The sequence below is a fragment of the Phoenix dactylifera genome, chromosome 1, assembly GCF_051530095.1.
Source record: "Phoenix dactylifera cultivar Ajwa chromosome 1, Ajwa_hap1_PhDact_Kaust_v1.1, whole genome shotgun sequence".
In the NCBI taxonomy this organism is placed as follows: domain Eukaryota; kingdom Viridiplantae; phylum Streptophyta; class Magnoliopsida; order Arecales; family Arecaceae; genus Phoenix; species Phoenix dactylifera.
In genome coordinates, this window is record NC_143190.1 from 17,039,576 (window position 1) to 17,062,500 (window position 22,925).

At 36.2% G+C, this 22,925-nt stretch overlaps 2 protein-coding genes across 3 annotated transcripts in view; both read left to right on the forward strand.

The window, feature by feature from the left end:
• Positions 1–149: 149 nt before the first annotated feature.
• Positions 150–19,610, forward strand: LOC103714434 (uncharacterized). 2 transcript variants are annotated; one of them, XM_008801675.5, is made up of 16 exons: positions 150–283; positions 1,957–2,349; positions 2,505–2,730; positions 2,847–3,098; positions 3,216–3,331; positions 3,750–3,845; positions 3,932–4,019; positions 4,383–4,612; positions 6,219–6,403; positions 6,617–6,816; positions 8,608–8,940; positions 9,131–9,232; positions 12,772–13,069; positions 17,583–17,731; positions 17,810–18,094; positions 18,974–19,610. In XM_008801675.5, exons 2-16 carry the CDS (start codon positions 2,048–2,050, stop codon positions 19,166–19,168), a joined length of 3,057 nt encoding a protein of 1,018 aa, XP_008799897.3. In that variant the 5' UTR covers positions 150–283; positions 1,957–2,047; the 3' UTR covers positions 19,169–19,610. The 2 variants fall into 2 exon arrangements, with proteins under 2 accessions (XP_008799897.3, XP_008799898.3); XM_008801676.5 differs by lacking the exon at positions 9,131–9,232.
• A 3,313-nt stretch (positions 19,611–22,923) lies between these two features.
• Positions 22,924–22,925, forward strand: part of LOC103714431 (uncharacterized) — a 14,562-nt gene continuing 14,560 nt past the window's right edge. The window contains exon 1 of the mRNA XM_008801672.5: positions 22,924–22,925. This exon is cut by the window's right edge and continues 254 nt beyond it. The gene's annotated coding sequence lies outside the window, so the exon portion shown is untranslated.

Sequence of the window (22,925 nt, forward strand, 5' to 3'; positions counted from 1 at the left end):
GTCTGCCGTAGTGTTGTGCATATTGTAGTAAAAGTTTTACATTGTTATACTAAATTTTTATTTATTAACTTTGGTTTGTTAACTTTGGTTTCCGTTTGCCCAAACCGGAGCTACTCGGATTGGGAGCCAAACTCAAAGAGGGCTCGGGTTCCGGTTCTCACAACGCAACAAATGCATCGATCCCTCCTTTCCACTTTCTAATAAAACAGCCGCATCCTCTCTTCCCCCTCTCCCATCCCCACCGTCTCCATCTCCTCGCCTCGCCTCGCCGCGCCTCAATCTGGTATGCTCTCTCTCTTGGTCAATTCGTTCTTCCCCAATACCTTTCTTCTTTGCCTTCTAATCATTTTTTAGGTCAAATGCCTGTCGTGATTTTGTTTGTCCTTGTTTCGACATGAAGTGAAATGTGGTTCCCTTGTTATTTTCTTTTTGGATATCTAATTGCCGTGATGAAATATGCCACTTGTGGGTCATATGATGTTATGGGCGCCACTGGTTACAAGAATGTCGAGATACGAATCAGGTCGGTTTCATATTTCGTTATTGGATCATACAAGACAACGTGATGCCGTGATAGATATTCCATTATGGTCATAAAACTTATCCCAGCACTTCCTCAACATCTTTTGTGTGAGTTATTGGGCGTTATAGGAAATGAATCAAATTAGATTAGTCCTGTTATTGGAATGGATAAGTGAAATTTCTGCTTCAGGCTGCCGCTGGATTCGCCTTAATTGCCGGAGTAGCATTGTAGATGTCTTGCATTGTTTTAGAACATTTGCATGTCACTGAGTTGAATTTGGTTTTGGTGGATCTTTACTATGATTCACCAAGCCAATAGGATGGACCTTCAGCATACACCTACTTATGATCCATTAAGCACTTATTCTGGAAAAGTTTCAAGCCTTATTTATGTTCCATTGTGCATATCATAGGCATTCTTTTTTTTGGATACATGAGTTGTGGGACTTTTCGAGTTCTTGTTACAATTAAGCTGGACTTAGTAAATTTAAAGGGCTCAATTACACAAGCTGCTCTTGTTGGTAGCTAGCAAGGAGACTAAATAGAGCCTATGCGATGGTATTGTTAACCAATATGATCCATGCGAATCATTAACATATTCCTGCTTTGATATGGTATTATTGCATTAAATTGTTTTTTAACACTTGGAATAATTATCTCTAAGGTGTTGCATGCCTCTTAAAGCTCCACTTCCGGATTTATTTCCAAAAGATTTTCTCCCTTTTATCATCATGCATCTTTTTTCTTTTCTTTTCTATTTTTTTTTTTTTGCTGCCTTTCTATTAAAACCCCTTCAAATCAATTAAAATTTGAAGACTTGTCCAACAATTTTGTGATTCATATGCCATGAGATTGATGTTGCACAACCATTAGGTCAGTGCAGAAACCCAGTTGCTATTGTATCTGCTACATATTCAAGTTATTAAGGATTGTGTAGAATGAACCCTTCTCAGAGCCCATGCATACTCTTCAGAGTACAATTTTCTTCTTCAGTTTTTTCAGCACATCAAACAAATGTAGCATCCAAAATCACTTCAATTAATGGAATAAGTTAAAATGAAACATCAATTTCTCTAATGCAGGGACAAGGTGTTACATATGATTGTTGTACTTGGGAATTCGACACTCCATCACATTAGTTTGGGTTGATAAATTATTTCTCATGGAAAAAACAGTTAATATCATACCAGTTATAACGTCCCAGATTCTTTTATCTTCTTGATATATGGGCCCTGAACCCACTCTCTTTCCTTGTTTAATGGTTAGTAATACTGGTATTTATTGTATCAATAACAGGTGAAAATCATATAATATGACTGTCTTCATAGCAGTTCCAGTTTGCTATAAATACATCTTTTCTTTGTTTCATACATAATCCTACTATCAAATCTAACATCACAGCTGATGCAACTACTGTGACTTCTTTCTATGCAGAATCAAACCCATAATTTAAAGGTTCCTCTCTGGTAAATGTTGGCTATTATTTGAAGTGCTTGAAGTAATACGAACCACTAAAGATTGTTCAATGGGCACAGACAAGCAGTCTAGTAGTCCATTGTTGGATACCCTCAAAATGGAGAGGGTTACGACGATCTTGACCCATACATACCCTTATCCACATGAGCATTCAAGACATATTATGATGGCTGTAGTAGCGGGATGCCTGTTTTTTATCTCTTCTGATAACATACATACCCTCATACAGAAACTGGACAATAATATTAAATGGTGGTCCATGTATATATGCTTGATTGGATTTTTCTATTTCTTTTCATCCCCATTTATTGGGAAGACTTTCAAGCCAAGTTATTCAAACTTCAACCGCTGGTAAGTAATCCTCTCAAAAACAAGAAGTCCCTTTTGATCCTTTTTATCCATTGGTGGTGAAGTCTCTCTTATGCAGGGAGATTTAACCTGGACTTAAATGTTGAGACTGTTTGAGGAAAATATCTTATCGGTTTTATGAATTAACCATACTGCAGGTATGTTGCTTGGATCTTTGTAGCAGCTCTGTATCATCTTCCCAGTTTTCAATCTATGGGGGTCGATATGAGGATGAATCTTTCTTTATTTCTTACAATATATGTTTCATCTGTCCTTTTTCTCATAGTGTTTCATATTATATTTCTTGGCCTCTGGTATGTTGGTCTTGTTGCTCGTGCAGCAGGAAAGAGACCAGAAATTTTGACCATTATCCAAAATTGTGCAGTAAGATTTCTGGATATATTTGAGCTGCCTTTTGGTGAAATCCTCTATTGCAATTTATCATCCATCTTCTTGACTGAATTCTTGCCTGATGTTGCCCCTGCCTGCCCCTAATGCAGGTCACAAGTATTGCATGCTGTGTATTTTATAGTCACTGTGGCAATCGTGCTTTTCAAAGAGGCAAATCTTTTGAGCGACGAAATTCTAGTTCAGATTCCTTTCCATTTTGGGATAACGAAGATGGAAACACTTGGATATCAAAGTTTCTCCGCATGTATGAATTGAAAGATCAAATCTGCTCATCTTGGTTTGCTCCAGTTGGTTCTGCCAGTGATTACCCTCTTTTGTCTAAGTGGGTCATTTATGGAGAGGTATGATGCTTCTTTTTGTCAGTTCTTCATTTGACCACCACCTATCTTTCAAATGTCAAGCATCATGTTTTTCATATCAATCCATCCATTTCCTGTTCTAATTGTTCACTTTTCCAGTTAGTTTGCAGTGGATCATGTGCTGGGCCTTCAGATGAGATATCCCCCATATATTCATTATGGGCAACATTTATCGGTCTTTATATCGCTAATTATGTTGTTGAGCGATCATCTGGGTGTGTTTTTCATTTTGAATTTCTAATAATTATCTTTTGTATATCTTACAGTTCAAAAATATTATATACAAGCAATTCTTTTTCATAAACATTTTCATATTATTAGTTTGATATAGGAATGGTGCCAATGAACCAGACCTTGGCCCAGATGTTCTGAGTTTCAAATCAATCTGGCCTTTGACCTGGTCCAAAATAATGAAATTGCCCTAGGCCTAGGAAATCTGATGCTTATCCCATTATGACCCCTTTAACCCAAGTCATCTTGTAAAAAGTTCATTTTGTTCATAACCACCTTCATCTATAATTTATTATTTATATTTGACATCACAAATATTTGTTTTGTAGTGCAAAAGTTGATGTATTTGAGAACTATTATCCTTCTTAGACCTTCTAATGATGCATCATCTGCACTTGACAGATGGGCTCTTACTCACCCATTATCAGTACCAGAATATGAAAGGTTGAAGAAACAGATGAAACCTGATTTCTTGGATATGGTTCCTTGGTACTCAGGGTAGGCGTTTACTAACTCTAGGATGTTTTGATTTTAGATGAAAAGTTCAAAGAGGTACTTACATCATTGATGGCTTCATGTACCAGGACATCAGCTGATTTATTCAAGACAGTATTTGATCTGTTGGTATCTGTGACCCTTTTTGTTGGTCGATTTGATATGCGCATGATGCAGGTATGCTTGCAGTCGGTACAGAAAATCTGCATGAAATGGTTACGTCAAATTGTTCTTTTGATTACCAATGAGAGTTATGGCTTTGCTCAGGTCTCATGTCTGTCGTGAATGCTATGCTGTAAACAATTCATATTATATCTAAGCTTAGTTATAGCAACATCGGAGAGCTTATTTGTTGATTGAATAATTCTTACTTTTTTCATTTTTTTAAGGTTAAATATTTCATTTTCATTTTGTCCTTTGTAATTATTAGTGATTTCTTTCTCCTAATTAATTATCTTTGAGACTGGAGATGTCTTGAATATAGAATGGTCTTCATGATGCATTTATTTCTCATAACTTTATGTGCTTTTCTGCAACCAGGCTGCAATGAACAAGGCTCCAGATGAAGCTAAAAGTGGTGATCTATTGTACGATCAGTTTAGTGAAAGAGACAATCTCTGGTTTGATTTCATTGCAGACACTGGTGATGGTGGAAACCCATCCTATGCAGTGGCTCGTTTACTGGCCCAGCCTTCAATTCAACTTCAAGTTAGTGATTCCATGCGTACACTTCCACGTGGAGATTTGCTTCTTATTGGAGGGGATCTTGCGTAAGCTGGTCTTATTTTTGACTTGTGATACTGTGAATAATATCTATATATCAATGTATGCATGTGCACTTCACACACACACAAAAAAATAAAATAAATGCATACATACATAATGGTTTTTGCATGAATTTGAAGTTCATGTTGCATATGTTTCAAGAAATTATCTTGAATATTTGTTGATAAAATATAAGTTTTTAAAGCTCAATATTTATTAATTTGTTTAGACCTTAGTAGTCGGCCAAAATAGTGCACTTTCTTATATATAGGGCTATTCAGAGGAAAGTTAAAAAAAAAAAAGATCTTGGCTGATATTTAGTTTCACCCTTGCCTTGCCAACTGCTGTTGAGTGGAAGTGTTTCAATGATAATTCTGTCAGCATGAAGCAATTAGTGTTGAAATCATAAAGAACAATTGCGGGGTGTGGGGGGCTGGAGGTGGGAGCCTATTGCACTTTCTTGGTTACGCCATTCTTTTGCCTCATTATATATGAAGAAATCAAATATGGTCAGTAAATGCTCTCATAACTGTTATGTACAAGCATTATTGGACAATTGTCTTTTGTAGGATTCTAAATGATGACAACTCTTACAAGGGATTGTTTGATTGTGGAGGCAAGTGCATCATATTGCAAACTGAAGAACTTTTCACTTGAATCCTTAACTTAGGGTTTTTAGTGTTGATGCCTTCCATGGTAAACTACCACTGCTATGCGAAACTAAAAGATGGAGGATTGACCGGTTTCCACTTTCTTGGTTATGCCTTTCTGTTGCCTCATTACTTATGAGGAAATCTAATATGATCAGCGAATGTTCTCTTGACTGCTTACATAAGCATTTCTGTGACAGCCAACATTTGGTAAGATTCTTAGTGATGACAACATTGTAAAAGGATTGTTTGATTGTGGAGGGCAAGTGCATTATTTTGCAAATTGGAAAGCTTTTCCACTTAATCCCTTAACTCAGGGTCTTTAGTGTTGATGCCTTCCATAGTAAGTACTTCTGCTATTATGCTAAATTAGAAGATGGATGATTGATTAGTTGCTCAGAGGATCTGAAGTTAAGGCTCGTGCCAATTTTCCCATTCTTTGTGGGAGGTGTAGAGAAAGATTAACCAGAATATTTTGACAATTTTGGGCCTGGATCTTATACGAAAGAATGCACCATAGTATGTCTCCTTGGAGTAAGGTTTCTTACTCCTGTTATTTCCCCCTTTTACAGAAGTAGTCTTCATTTTCTAAGAAGGTATTACTCTTCTACCACCTGACAACATGCAAAAGTAAATAGATTTTTATGTGTAATGTCTTTATGTTGAAGAATACTACCTTAGATTCTTCTTCTCTTAATTGTTGACAGAAAGCAGGACCAAAATTTACTTATATGTGTATTTCTGGATGCATGTCTTGTTTTTGATGCATCATTTAAAGAAAAAGGTGAATTGGCAACTGTGGTTTGTGTCTGTCTTGCTTTTGGTGCATGAATATTTAAGAAAAAAGTGAACTAGCAAATGTGGTTTTCTTTGAACGCGATTCACTACACATTTGTTGTTGTTGTTGTTGTTCACTTGAAAGCTGCTCTATTTGCTTAGTGAATTCCGAATTATGGCATAGGTACCCTAACCCTTCTGCATTTACATATGAGAGGCGTCTTTTCTGTCCGTTTGAGTATGCGCTGCAGCCTCCACCTTGGTATAGTGCTGAACAGATAACAATAGACAAGCCAGATGTTCCTTGTGGAGTGCCAGAACTGAAACAATATGATGGACCTCAGTGTTTCATAATTCCTGGAAACCATGGTAAATTTCGCATCTAAAGTTGCATAGATTATGTACAAAATATGCACTCATACACGGACAAGACACAACACAAATATCTTGCTGTATGAACCATGGCATTTTAGGTTTATTTTGAAGATATTTTTTGATATTCAGATTCGTTAAGTTTTCTCAGTGTTGTCGTCAAGGGCCATTATTGATTTTTCAGTCTAAGTAATATTTTGTTGTTCACAGACTGGTTTGATGGTCTGCATACTTTTATGAGGTGCATATGTCATAAGAGCTGGTTGGGTGGGTGGTTTCTGCCTCAGAAGAAGAGTTACTTTGCCTTGCAACTTCCCAAGGGATGGTGGATATTTGGTCTTGATCTGGCTCTTCATGGTGATATAGATGTATACCAATTCAAGTTTTTTGCAGAGCTATGTCAATACAAGGTTTTGCTACCTTAGCTCGCCCACATTGTTTTAGTTAGAGTGAATGTTTTTATTATTCGTGTTGCACAATCTAACAAGAGTTATGGTCTGCTCAGTATATGCAGAAAGTGGCTCAGTATTTTTGAAATTAGAAAAGTTACTATTTATATTTTTTGCTAAGTAGGAAGGTACTTAATCCATGTTATGAATTGCAAGTTATAGCAGTTCAAATTTAAACAGTTTTTCACAAGCGTGGTTTAGATACTACTGAGGTAGCACCATCATGACGTTACCTTCTGTATATTGTGCTCATTTTGAAATTGGTTGGCTCTAATGAGTAACACGTCTCTCTAAACTATTGGCTAGCAACAGTTATTAGTTTCTTAAAGTTTAGTAGTCATATGCCAATTGTTGGATCTAAGACATAGTTGCAAGGTCTGTCGATTCAGAACTGGTTCGGCATTGGTTCGGCCCATACTGACACTCGGTATGCTGTGGCGTGCTAGTGCTGTATTGGTATGCCATTTTTTTTTTTTTGTTATTGTTTGAATTTTTTCATCTTCAGGGATTATTTCAATGACCTTGTTTGAATTACGATTATGATGTTACTTTGATGCTTTTTCATGTCATGTTCGTCTTTAGTATGATATAATCGATTGATAAATGCACTTGTAATATAATTGAATGCATGAGTACATATAATTGAATATATATGTATCAAATGGATTTGAATACAAAATATATACTAACATCTAATTCCTCATAGCATGTTTATGTCGCTCGTCGATGTCGGGATCCTGATCATTGTCTAGGCCTGAGATTTGACTTCGGCCCAGAAAATTTGCCCATCCTGTATCCTATAATCCGAGCTTTTTGGATTGCCACCCTGATACTAATTCAGTGTCTGATACTAGGCTGGCCATCCCATCTGAGGGAAGATCAAGGCACCAAAATTAGCCTATAATCTGGCTAAGGTTGTGGATGGTAGTAGTCACTCAAATACGACACCTTAGATGGACGCCCATACAAGTCATACCCTGTCTGTGTCGAAATACAAAATTTTGGCACGATCTCCCCTTATTTTTGCCTAATTTTTGCTTTATAAGGCTTCAAAAATAAAGAAAAAAGATGGGATATGGAAGGAAAGAGAGAGATAAAATAGAGTTGAATTTCGGATGAAATTCGTGTAGATCAGCACTTCTCCGGCGTTTTTGGTGGAAAACAAAAAAAAAAAACTTGTGGGAGGGCTGAGAAGGCACTTAATTATTAAGGGAGGGACAAGCCCTGAATTTCCCTGAGTCGAGGAGAATGTGTTATTCATCTTGTTTGGGTCGGTTTGGGACAGCTCAAAATTTTGTCTCGACCTAACAGCCCATCCCGCCCTGGTCTAGTCCGAAATGGTTCGATACACCCCGGAAAGAGGGCAGTTTGGGATAGGGTGGCGAATGTCGTTTATTTGACAACATTTGATGGAGGGTAGCATCATCTAACCATGCTACAATACATTCTTATCTTTCCCATTAATAAATTATTGTAGTCATATTTTTGAATTTTTTAAGAAAAAACACTATGTTTAGTTGAAATGTGTTAACTTCATATAATGAATGTGTTTGTCAAGGTCGGGTTTTTTTATGATAAATATGATGCCTTAAAGTATCCCCTCATAAAGAACTAAATTTGTTCAATTTAGTTTAACTGATAACCGCAATGGGCTGTTGTAAAACCATCTAATTTTTTTCCTGGCATATGGGTAAAATGTTGCTAAGTGCATGTGTTTCTTCAAAAGCTTCTAAAGATGGAAAAATCTTGCAGATTGGTTCAAATGACAATGTCATTGTGATGACACATGAACCCAATTGGCTTCTGGATTGGTACTGGAATGAGATCACTGGGAAAAATGTCTCTCACCTAATATGCGATTACCTGAAGGGAAGATGTAGACTCCGAATGGCAGGAGACTTGCATCACTATATGCACCATTCTGCTGTTCCATCAGAAAAGCCTGTTTATGTACAACACCTTCTTGTCAATGGTTGTGGTGGGGCCTTTGTGCATCCTACTCATGTCTTTAGAAATTTCAGCAAATTTTATGGAAAAATTTATGAGAGCAAGGCTGCTTACCCATCTTATGATGATTCTAGTAGGGTAAGTTAGATTATCCTTTTCTTTTTCCATCTCATCCACATAGGTGCAAAATGTCTTGTTAATTATAATGATTTTGGTTATTTGCCCATATCAAATTGTTCTCTTGGTTCAGATTATACTTTTCTTCATGTTTTCTTTTTATTCTTCTTAAATGCAGCAATTAATTTATTTCCAAAAAATGTTGTTTTAGATTGCATTGGGCAACATTTTAAAATTCCGCAAGAAGAACTGGCAGTTTGATATTATTGGTGGTGTCATCTACTTTATATTGGTCTTTTCTATGTTCCCGCAGGTGATGTATATTTACTTTAGTGAATTGTTACTCTTGTTAGATCTGTTTTAAGTTTCTAATTTGCTAAAATTGGACATGTAGTACGTTATCAAATATTCCAAATGTTTCTTTTCAAGTACTTTGCATCTGTCTTATTTGAATGCATGGAGCAAGCTTTGTTGTACCGAGCCAAACCATCTCATATTGAATGTACCATACTATACCGGTAAGGTATTGGTATGGCATCGAGGTTCAGTTCGGTATATGGACTGAATTGGTCCAAACCAAGCAGAACTGCCCTGTAGGTACCTACCTGTTCTAACTTAGTTTCAACAGTACTATGGCTGGGAGCGAAAAAAATATTAGAACTTGAAAGCCTGTCTTGTATGGGGTGTATAAAGTACTATATTGTACCGAACCAATAACATACTAATATGGTTTTTGGTATCGGTTATGCAAATCGTGGCATGGAGCGATCTTTGTATTTACCGTAATTTTCAATTTTCCATTTCTCTAAATAAGATAATAAGAAGCAAGTCTTTGTACTATTGGTTCAAACTTTCAAAATTCACTTAAACACAGGGTATGCTGTACCGTATCAAACCAGACAGTACCGAACGTACCATACCGTACCAGTTTGGTATCGGTACGGGTACAGGTGGCCTACCGACTCTCAATACTTATTCTCTCTTGTCGCATGTGCTTACCAATAATGGTATTAAGTTATCGAGTGTAAATAGCTTAAGCCATGTATTTTAGACTAAGATTACTGTTGATGAAGCACTACAAGATTCACTTTTTGATAGAATGTTTTACTTGCTTCATTGTAATTTCATCTTTAAATATTAATTTGTTCTGAGCTCTGATTATCTTGTAATTTTTCCCTGTTAAGTGGGTTTGGATGATGGAAGTAGATTTGCAATTTTAACATTATAAACAGAATATTTTGGTTTAGGGCAAAGCCTAGTTGTTATCATTTCTTCTTCCATACTATTCAACACATGGAGCTACTTAAATTTGTATTTTGGCCAGTATATTTAATTAGTAGAGCAGGGTTGTGGTGATGTAAGTGTAAGAAGAGCATGTATTTAAGTATTACTTGAGAAGGCTGTTGTGATGTGCTTGTTGAATCTGAATGAAAAAAAATTCTTTCTTACATAAAGTAGCTCGGATTTAGGGTATACGATACATAATATTTTGACAACTGCACATATATCCGTGCTGTCAGTTTCAAAGGAGGTTAAAATTTTTCTGAATCTTGAATCTACATTTGGATATTGTAATTTTCAATACATTATGCTGATTGCATCTATTAAGAACAAGGTTTGCTGTACCGGTACCGGATTCCGTATCGGTGCCACACTAGCATAGTGTCAGTACAGTATGGTATAGAATTTTTTTGGCATACCGAGAGTCGGTACGCCACCTGCACCGGTACCAGTACCGAACCGATATGGTATGGTAGCCCAGTACCATCCGGTTTGGTATGGTACAACATATCATAATTAAGAATGATATATGTTAACTAACTAATTGACCTACAATACTTAAGCTGATAGGGAAAGGGTCAATGTATATCAAGCTTAACGACCCCCTCATGTGTAGCTTGGACCATGCATGTGGAGGGACCAGAATGACCGAAATGAACCAAGATAACGAACAAAAAGACTGGAATGAGTCAAGATAATAACTGGGTTAATTAAATAAATAGTTAGCATGGAGGGGATTCGAGCTCACGATGAGCTTCAATACCATGTTAACTAATCAGTTGACCCCGAAAGCTTAAGTTAATAGTGAAAGAATTGCTTAATAATAAAGTTGAGATTTTGGGGTTAATTTATTATGCAAAGGAGTAAAGTAATAAAGATTCTATGTGAAAAGTAGAATTTTTAGGGTTGATGAGAAGTTATGTTAAATCTAGGGGGATATATAATTGTGTTATGAGATGCTCCTAGTAAAAAGCCATGTTATTAGTCACTATAAAATCTGGTCATTATAAAATCAAATTTATCAGCATAAGCTGAAATATGTGGATATTGGACATATCAAGAGTGATTCCAAGTTTGCCTGCAAGCTTTTCAGGTTTAAGTAGTTGTTTACAACGAAATTACATTATCTTCTGTAAATAAATAAGGACGAAAAAGGGCATCCTAGTGCATGAGGCTCTTGCTACTATAGGAGTCTGGGGAGGGTCGGATGTACGCAATCTTATCGCTGCATATAGAGAGATTTTTTCTATGTTTTGAACTCGTGCTACCTAGATTATAATGGAGCAACCTTACTCCTGCACCAGACCCATGCTCTTTTGTAAATAAATAAGTAAACAAACGTAATTTGCATTTTTTCTATTCAAACTAATATATATAGATAAGGTGTGGGTCTTGGTACCTGGCTCTGTATTGGTGCCACACTATCATTATGCTAGTATGCTCAGTATGGGGGCCGGTTCACGTACCGAGTGTCCGTACGCCTCCCCATACCTTGTATCGGTACCAAACCGGTACAGTATGGTATATCCCGTAGAATCTGGTTCAGCACAGTTTGGCATACCATGTATACAAATAGTTGTAGACATATATTCAGATTGATGATGCACTTTGGCATGTGGTTTATTACTTTCAATTCCATGCTATATACACTACCCTCACCTACCATACTATTAGCATCACTGAAAAGATTATCCCATCTATCTTGACTCATGGCAATGACCATGCTATTAGGCATCCACACTTATCCTAGACATTTTTGATTGATAACAAAAATAATTTTCTAGTGGAAAGCAAAAGACCTCTCTTACATATGCACATAAGTTTTGCATAAGAAAAGTGAACATCATAGTCAATTTATTTTTTTAGCCTTGCTTGTCTTTGTTCGTATGGCTAGATTTTCTTTAGATTTTATGTTCTTATAGAATCAATGGTCTGTTTTTGGATATTCACGGAAAAGTTGTGAGAGGCTATATATAATCTCAATCTATAGTTGGCCTTTTTCTGTTTTGTAAAATTCAAATCTATTGTACCTCAGGGAATATGTAACATATGCATCCAAGGTTGCTCAATGATGTTCAGTTAATGGTAACTGGCTGCTAGAGCATGCTTGCATTACCTCATATTGGAATCAAGATGTAGGCCCAAGCAACAGAGATGGCAGCGTGCATTTTGTACTGCTATAAGTTCTGTTTGATATATTTGATGTTTAACAACTATGCTGTTTGTGGTCTTTAAGATTAACCAAGTATTCACTCCCCGATGGCAGTTTAGTTCAAGTTCGTAGGTGTTTGTTAAGTTGGTGTTGAACCATGTCTTCCAAGTTCAGCATTAGTACTGTACATGACTTTCCAAAGAAGTTGTGGAGATTCTTCAACATTCTAGAAGCCTTTGGTGATATCTATTATACCTGGTTGAAATATTTTCATTGTAATGCTATGCTCTTATTTAGATAATGGAAATTCGTTCAAGGTATATTAGCCATTTGCATTTCAATACTAGCAATTTGTTCAAATTATCTAATGAAAGCATAGTTTCTCTTCAGGAATAACTTTCTGACGTTCCATGTTGCAGTGTAACCTTGTCCACATATTGCACAAGGATTCTTGGTCTGGTCGCTTAAAATCCTTTTTCAGTACAATGTGGAGTGCTTTTATTTACATGTTGGAACACTCATACGTGTCTTCAGCAGGAAGTCTAGTATTGATGATGGCATCATATTCATTTGTTCCTTCAAAATTGTCCAAAAAGAAGCGTGCTATTATAGGGGTTCTTCATGTTATTGCACATACGACTGCAGCCCTTATCCTAATGTTGCTGTTAGAGTTGGGGATTGAGATATGTATTCGCAATCATCTTCTAGCAACTTCAGGTAGTTTTTGCTTCTCAATTTAATTTATGCAAGATAGACATGCACTCCACAATGCTTGATAGCCTATTTCACATGTTACAGCTTATCATCAAATGGATGAATGATAGAATGTAAGTTAACTTCTTGCATTTTGTGTAGAAAATTTAAGAAGAAGAGACCATGCATGGTCCTTTTTGGCACATTATGAGCATCTGTTCCTTTTGATGTTTTGGATATTGATTGGAGGATCTTCTCCTTTACTTGTACAAGTGGTGCTTTGATTCCAAACCAATTTAGTCTTTTGATGCTAAAGACCATAATTGGTTTTCAGCGGTTGTTCAAAAAGGGACTACCGTTGGGATATCCAAAACCCTGTAAATAGCAATTAATCAGCTGTCCAAGATACTATATGTTAAAAAGAAGTTCAATGAGCATGCACTTGTTGATGCCTATTAGTAAATCTTTGCTATCCTTTGAGTCAAATGAGTGAAAGGAGACCGAAATGTCTTTTTGAATTTACAATTGATTGACTATTTGTAATCAAACGTTTGACTCTAATCCTCTAATTTGATATATTCATTCTATTGGTTCTTAAATGAATACCTAAAAAAAACATAATTAAATGACTTGTACTTTATAATTGCTATGATTATTTGAAGTCTGAAGAGTTCAAAGAAGCGCTGACCAAGATCTGTAAAGGGTCCTCGTTGTAGACAAACTGACCTGGTATAATAGTCCCACATCGGAAAAATTGTCCATTTTCTGAATGATTAGCATTCATAACTCAAGTGACTAATCCTTTGGCCAGAAGTGGAGGCTGCAACAAAGAAAGATCACCCTGCCTCGCAATTCAATTTTTTGATCTTTCGATCAGAAGAAGAGGTTGTGTCTAAGGCAATCCATTTGGAACCCTCAAGTTGATGACCATGAAGTGGAAATTAACAAGAATATAAGGCAAGCTAGCAACTTTGCGACACATGGTGTTTTGAGCATAGGTTAATCTTGATATTAGTACACAACTCAGGAAGCTTTTGCCAATTCCTGCATATGCTTTGTGAGATCAGTTGATGTATGGCAGATATTATATTCTAATGTGTTTTGTTGAAAGCATCATGTACTATTTATCATTCCTCCAAAATCTGAGGGGCATATGCAACTTTGTTACCTGTACACTTTTGTCCGGATCCAAAAATCCATATTGGACACATATCGAAGCCGGATACATATCAGACACATGATAGTTATGAAGTTTTATAGTTGCCATGTTAAATATTGGTAGAGAGTTGAATTCTTTCAATAATGTATGACCCTCCATTTTCATGTTAGAAGTATTTGTTATTTTTAGCAATTGACAAAGGATGCAAGTAGCCATGTTAAATATTGGTAGAGAGTTGAACTCCTTCAATAATGTATGACCCTCCATTTTCATGCTAGAAGTATTTGTTCTTTTTAGTAATTGACAAAGGATGCAAGTACTGAAATAACTTTGCAAATTATTATTTTTCTTATTATCCTTGGGTTAATTAGGAAGTTTGAACGAGAAAGATGTATACTGAATGACCTGAACTAACAATATCTTCTTAATGTTTCTTTTAGTGTTTAAACAAAAAATATTTAAAGGTTATATATAATCTAGCTAAAATAATAATCTATCCTACAAATCTCTGCATTATCCTTTTTCTCAGTTGCTGAGTCAGACACTTGAATACATCCGAGCTCAATTCTCATATCCATGCCCATGCACCACCGATATGTGGTTATAGTAAATCATTGACCATGGTTTGACTTATTTTGATGACCAAATTTATCTAATTCTTTAAATAGCTTTATCAGGTCAAAGAAGCATCTATGACTTATTGGAACAATTGAAGATTTGATTGATTGAGATGGAAATGCTAGAGTTTTAAACTTGGTAGTTGACGGAAGGGAGCAAAACATTTTTCTTTGTTGATGCCGACTTATGAAGCATGCAAAATGCTGTCAAATTTTACCAAGAACATGCGCCACCGACAAATTAAAATTATGTTTTGTAGCTTCCAATGACCTAGCTAGAGAGGAGATTTTGATAGGTTGTTTTAATTTTGTGCTCTTTATTTATAAAATAGAACTATGAAAAATCAGAAAATAATAAAAAGGAACCATCAAAAGAAGATCAATATCTTTTGAATCAACTATTATTGATGAGAACTGAGGTCCGCCGAATTGGTACTAGGACCCATGTCGGTGGGCGGGTGGGTTGGTACGGTACCGAACATACCGGTCGGCAGGTAAGTCGATACGGTATCGGTTCGGTACCGTACTGACACAGTACGCTTGGGCACGCCGGTTTTGAACCGGCATGTCCAATTTTGTTTAGAGTTTTTTAAGTTCAATTAATTGGTAATCAATTTTTTTAAATTTTTTTCAATGATTTTAAGTCTAATTGGATGTTTTTTTAATATTTTTTATGTTTTTTGATGTTTCTATGATGCCGATTTAATCTAAATGATGCATCTTGTTATTTTAAAGTGATACAAAATATAAAATGATTTGTGAGATATTGCATGCTACAAATATAAAATATCTCAAAACCAACTAGTAAGGTAAAAAATATAAAATAATACAATTAATTACATATATTTAAAGTACAACATACATACGGATATCTAAAATTTCGTCAAGTAGCAATGCCTCTCGTAGATATCCGGATCATTAGTATAGTCAGGAGGCACATCAGCCCACTCCTCTAATCAAGCAACATTGTAGTCTTGCATGTTCATCCCATATGGAACGTGCTTTAGGTTATAAGCATTCTTGGATTTTTCGCTGAAGCTCTGCCTCTAAGAGGTCTTTTAGTTGATAAAACAACTATGAAGGGACCCATTCGAATAAGTTGATAGTAAAATCTGACCTGTTCTGGGCTGCATAGGGTAGTAGCCATCGAAAGATGCCTCAGACACACCATATCTATATTCATACGCATAGGCTGCCTGTGGCTGCGGAAATCGGATCCAGTATAGATTCGGAATCTGATATATCTATGAATCCTACTCCACCTGCGAGGTCATTTGTAGCTGCATCGTGTCCTCCTGAATGACCTCGAAGAGCCTGTCTTCTATATGACATCGGATCGTTGTAGGCTCTACCAAATCATGCACCGTGGTCCCTATCCTGTATGACATGCATAAACTAGAATTCATCGGTGAATCAAAGACCACCCTGCAGCTATGTCTCATAAACAGTGGTCTCATGTTCTCCACTCCCTCCTTGGCTAGCATATCCATGACCACCCGAACTGTTGGTCCTGGTCTCTGAATCTGAGTGAACAGGCTCCTCCTCCATACTCTCCATAGGGGTTGTAGGTGTCTTTTGTTTTTCTTATGTGGTTTGCTAAGCAGTTGCCTGCTTATCTTTCGTGCCACTCACTGCCTGTTGACTCTTTGTGCCACTTGTTGTCTGCTTACCCTTCGTTCCGAACTAAGTTGCAACGAGTTCGAATGATATCGGCTGGTTCGGAATGTTTTGGGGCCCGATAGTTCGGTCCGGTTCGGCCAACCTTGATGAGAACTCTTTGGGTGCATATCACTCCTTGAGTTCCACATCACCGTGGGTCCCACAAGTGATGACTCTTGCTATATTTTACAAATTGCCCTTCTTTTAATGAGTGACTCTGGACATCTTTACTCTGCCCCATTTTTTTCCCTTTTTCATTCCCACTCCACATGCATTGCATGGGCCAAGAGCTCGTGTGTATAAAGCACAATTGGAGGACCGTTCTCATTGAGGCTGTGCTAAACGACCTGTTACTTCATTCACCTTTGATTTGTTTATATCTTGGGTGGTAATGTAATCTTCATTAGTCCAATTATAGTAAACATACTATCACTTGGATATTTAAAATCTTTGAGTCCTGATATTCTCAGACAGTTGGGCACAAGACATGTCATGATACTCGAGATATGGAGTGTCTTGCTTATTAGCCAGCAGTATTGGCATGCGGCATGCATTTTTTGTGTTCTGTCAAGGGATGCTCTAGTCCATGTGATGGCACTTAATCTCAACATTTAAAGTACTAAGACATATAATGTGTCCTGCCGCTCTTGGTGAAGTGCCAAAGCTTTCTAATGTAACAAAGCATGAATATGTGACTTTAAGGGATAGTACCATTAATTAGCCAATTTTGATTTTTGTATATTTAGTTATTTTATACTAATATTGAATGAATGCTTCCCATTTTGGGGGCATATTTGGAGCTTTTGAGTGCAAGGCATTCTGAGATTTTGGGTTCTTGACACATGCCAGGCTTCTAGATAACAATGCAGGAAGTATATGCTTGTAAGCCAGTGCTTCAATATTCCAATTTAACTAGTAAATTGGTCTTCACAAGTTCTCTGCTCTCTTTAGATGATGCATTTATCTACTGATGTATTTTATTACTCTTGACTTGTATAGTTTCCAACTGTTGATGACTTGATGTATTATTCTTCGGTGATGTTCTTCTACAATTGATCAATTTATCTTGTAATTTTTGAATTTAAACATCTATCTATATTAGGTTACCATACACTCTATGAATGGTACCGATCTATGGAAAGCGAGCACTTCCCAGATCCAACTGGACTCCGTGTTCGCATGGAACGATGGACATTTGGACTCTATCCTGCATGCATAAAGTACCTCATGTCCGCCTTCGATGTTCCAGAGGTATTTCTTCTTCTTTCCTATGCATCAGAAGTTTCTTCCCTTTTTCTTTTCCTCTTGTAAAAAGCTGCAGGTTTTCAGGTCATGGCTGTTGCTAGAAGTAACATCTGCAAGAAAGGAATGGAGTCCCTTTCTCGTGGCGGTGCTATCATCTACTATGCTTCTGTCTTCCTTTATTTCTGGGTTTTCTCAACTCCTGTCGTATCTTTGATTTTTGGGAGCTACCTATACATATCCATCAATTGGTTTCACATACACTTTGATGAAGCCTTCTCTTCACTCCGCATTGCAAATTACAAAGCATTTACCCGTTTCCATATCACTGTGAATGGTGATCTTGAAGTCTTCACCCTTGCAATTGACAAGGTTAGTCTGGCTTACACAATTAGAAAATTAAGAATATAAAATCAAGAGACATGGATTACCTATTTTGACATGCAAGGATTATAAACTGGATTATCTATCAGAAATCAATAACTATTTAATGTTTTGGGAGATTCTGAAAATTATAAGATAATGTATGTGTAATCATACTGAACATACTGCTGCTACTTGAATGAACATCAACACCAAGAATTCCTTGGTGCCATGTGATCTGATAGATTTGCTCAATGCACCGGGTCCTAGTGGTTCCAGCAAGCAATTTTCATGGTGCTAAAGCTACTTACCTTAATGATTAAAAGGATTCAAGTTAAGAGAATCACATTTCAAGTAATTTTCTACTATAAGTAATGGAATCACAACATTTGATAGCATTTAGTTACTAAGGGCTCTTTTATTTTCCGTTTTTGTTCTCAAAACTTAAGAGTAAAAAAAAAAAAAGAACTAGTCTGAACAACTTGTATGATGAAATCCTGTTGCTTTTTGAATTGTTTGTAAAATCTTTAGAGCTTTTTGTAGCGCAGATTTATTGCTTCCAAAAAATCTGAAAGAACCAATGAAGAGCAGAAGTTTTATGCAAATTCTATCTTCAGCATCAATCTCCATATGGTTCACTAATTTGTAGTGAAACAAAAACAACAAAAATGCCTACCAGGCCTTAAGTTTAACCAGATTATCTTGCATGGAGCTGGAGGAAACCAATACAATTACTGCCAAGAATTACCTCTCTTTATCAAATGTCATCTTATTTTGTTTTGGGTTAATGCGGGATGCTCGAATCAACCTAAGCTTTAAATTCAGCTAATATGGTTCCACAATGAGTGATTTTAACCAAGATTCTTTGATAATATTTATGATGAGTAGGTTCCTAAGAAGTGGAAGCTGGATCCTGAATGGGATGCTGAACCAAAACAGCCTCAGCAGCTGAGCCATCGTAGGAGGTTCCCTAGCAAATGGAAGGCTGCTTCCGGTCCTGACCCTGTCCACTCGGTACGGATTGTTGATCATTTTGTGATTCAAAGATCTCATACAGACCTCACTCTGGAAGTCAGTGGTTGATCGATCATATTACATTTGTTATTTGTTGATTGCTCAGTTCTCAGTCCCTTTGGAATCTGTACAGTAGTTCAACTATCTCATCATTCAGAAGTAGATAGAAGGGAAATGGAAATTTAATCAAAGCGACATTTCCAGATCAGCGTTTTCCCACTTTGACATTTTGTTCTATGGAGTATGAACGAATAATTGGCTCAGCAAAGTCTGGAATTCCTCCTAAGTTACCGCACTATAAGCTTTTAAGGGCTCAAAAACAATGGCGTAATCTTTTATGCCATAATCCAGGAAGTAACCATGAGCCGGTCGATACTCTGCCTAGACATTTTTTTTACTTGATCATTCTTTTGAGGTTGATTGTATTGTGTTTTTGTGGGATATGTTTGCGGGGAAATATTGGTTGTGTTCTCATAATGTGAAAAATTGGTCAGAGCGGGGGCATTTTTTTTTATGAGCTCAAAGATGCGACTTGCCTTGCTGCTTAAATGATCAGTGAATTGAATTGAGAAATATGGTTGGAGCACTGCCACGGTCAGCAACTTATTTCTTGTGGGAAACATTTTGTGTGCACGGATGGAAGCTTGAGAAAAAAGAAAAAAAAAACCTGGAACGGTGGAAGCTCTCTCCCCTCACACCTCTTGCGCTCTCTCTCTTATCATTCCTTCCTCATCTCTTTTATCATCTCTCTCTCTCTCTCTCTTAAGGCATGCTTGGTTGAGCAGAGTTGGAGGCTAGAATGGACATAGGAATAGCTAACTTTCATTCCAGTCATTTAGTTAGAGAGAAATTGGAATGCATCAATTTTTTAAAATCTAATTTCTACTCTTCCTCATCGTTCGTATTCCTGTTTGGTTATTCGATCATGAATAAAACACGTAGAGGGATATGGTCATTCTAATTTTCATTTTAATTCGTTTCGATTCTGATTTTGGTCACGAATCGAATACTCTTTTAATTTTTTTAATCCACCCCAATTCTTACCATTTAGACCTTGATTCCAACTTAGAGATGGACGGAAGGGTTTGTTTGCCGCTTAAATGTGAGGAGGAAGGAAGATCACTCGCTATTGGCTTCTGCAATTGCTTTTTTTTTTTTTTTGTTCCGGTTGGCCGGTGATGCCTTAGGCTTTTGCTTCTTCTTTTTTTTTTTTTTTTTTTATTGGTTCTTTTGGTTGGCCGGTGATGCCTTGGGCTTTGAAGTTTGGTTGTCCCGCTGGTGTTTGTTGGTTTCCCGTTCTTTTTGTTTCGCCCTTTGAGCTTTTTTCCCCCTCGCTCCTCCTTTTTTTCTTTCCAGTCTTGCGAAGCAAAGAATTTAATGACGCAATTATCTAACCATCTAGCCATAGTTGACTGGCACCAAGACATGCAATAGTTGTAGATATTCCCTCGTGAGGTAACAAATGAAAATAAATCCCACGCAGATATTGCCCTATCTCTACTATGTAGAACTTGCTGCATGTACAATATATGTGGTTTTGGCTTGTCCAGCAATTATGGTGTTAAAGAGGTGACCCGGAGGACCATGCACTAGGAAAAGAGAAAGGGGAAAGAGGGGCAGTGGAAATTTCAGAATACTCTTCATAGGAGTTTTAGTATAAAATTGGGGATGGAGTCAACATGTAGTATTCGCTTTATAATATTAAAGATAATTGCTCAATTTGGTTAGATTGTTTATGCAGGATGTTTTGAGTCTCAATTCTTCTTTTGCACATATGCTTCCCTCTTGGCAAATATATTGTTCATATACGCTTTCTAACAAATGATTGCTATGAAGAAAGAAGAATACATAAACCAGAGGTTATGATCAAATGTTCTCCAAATAAAGGCTTGACTAATGCGATCATAATCTCAAAATATACATCTTGTCGATGAAAATGATAAATTAATTTTTAGCCCTTAATCTGACTTTCGTTTCAACAATCGAGATTTAAGCATCTTTCATTTTGAAAATGCTTTAAGATATTGCTACAAAACCTCCCATGCATTTCACCAGTTCCTGTTGCTAATACTCGTACCATGTGATATTAGGGAGTTTTTTTGATTAAAGTATCATACTAGCATTATATTTTCATACCTACTTCGTATATCTGTTTGTTTTTCACATATAAGTCAGGGAATAAATGTCTGTTCAACAAGAGCATTTTTTTTAAAAAGAAGTCTATCCTGATTGGGAAAAGATAGGCTAACCGCGAAAACAAGTAGGGTCATCACACAAAGTAAGCTGTTCACCGGCCAATTCCAGTATAACTCAAAATTTGGTTTGAATTCGGTTTGCTTAGCAAATAAGTTAGGCTAATCCTTTTCTTTTTCTTTCTTTTTTTTTGAGGCAAGATTAAGTAGTTCATATTGATAGGGAGATCAATGGTTGGACCATGCACACCTTTGCCCAAGAATCAGTCCACCAACAGGTTTCCTTCATGCAAGATGAGCTGAATTCTGAAGAGAAGCAAAAGGTTCACTGGCTGGTATTTACATTATGAGGAACAAGCCAGCAACCGTCCATCCAAATTGATCTGCAACATGAATAAAATTTTTACATAGCTCCAAAGTGCAGAACTTCTTCTACTCCCAACGTAGTTCTGACATGAACCTTGGAACCGGTATTTTGCAATGACTACTCAAATCCAGAGTGTTTGTAGATTAAGCACATGAGTCGCATCCTTACCCATTAGGTTTTACTGACTAATCTCAAACCTAGATGTCCAAGACCTTCATTATACGTTCACAAATCTTATGCCGGGATATACTCTATTTAAATATTCCTAAGATTACAATTTTTAGAATAAGTTGTTCATGAATTGCGGGGAGTTTATTATGGAAGTAAGTAACTTGAGCTTGAGCTTGGCTTGTTAATAGAATTAGGCCTGTTTGGCAGGGTTGTTGACAGTAGAACTTTTAGAAATAGAGTTTTTATAAAAAGCTATTTGTTGTTTGATAACTATATTTATAAAGTATCGTGAAACTGTAATATATGTTTGGTAAATAAATTGAGAAAATATTTTTAGAGGATTAGAAAGTACTTCCAGCCCATCAAAAATTCTGCTAAATGGAACCTTAGGCCTCGTTTGGCAAAGCTGTTGACAGTACAATTTTCAGAAGTAGAGATTTTTGAAGTAGAGCTTTTATAAAACGCTATTTACTGTTTGATAACATATTTCTAAAGTGTTGTGAAACTTTAATATGTGTTTGGTAAACAAACTGAGAAAGTACTTTTGGTATGACAAAATGACTATAAAAATAATTGCATTGTATTATAACAAAACATAATAAAATATAATAGATATTAATATATAAATATATAATGTAGTATAATGTTATTGTAATATAATATATTATTATTATAATATAGTAATATAATATTGTATACTATAGCATAATAATATAACATAATTTGATATTATATAACATAAGATAATATAATATTATATTTATAGTATGATTTAATAATAAAGATATAAAATATTATAATAATAATTATAATATATTAATAACTATAAAGAGAGATTTTTTGTAATTATAATATTTTATTATCGGTATTTTGGTCTAAAAAAATAATAAATCAAAACAGGTTTTCAACCCATGTTGAAAGTATTTTTCCAAAAAGCTCTATTTCAAAACTTTTCTAAAAAAACTGCTACTGCTTTTCGATTTTTTTATTATATATTTTTATTTTATTAAAAGGTTAGAAAGTATTTTTTTTGCCCACTAAAAGTTTTGCCAAATGGCTTTTAGCCGGGTTTGAGCGAGTGGACGTGTCCCAGAAA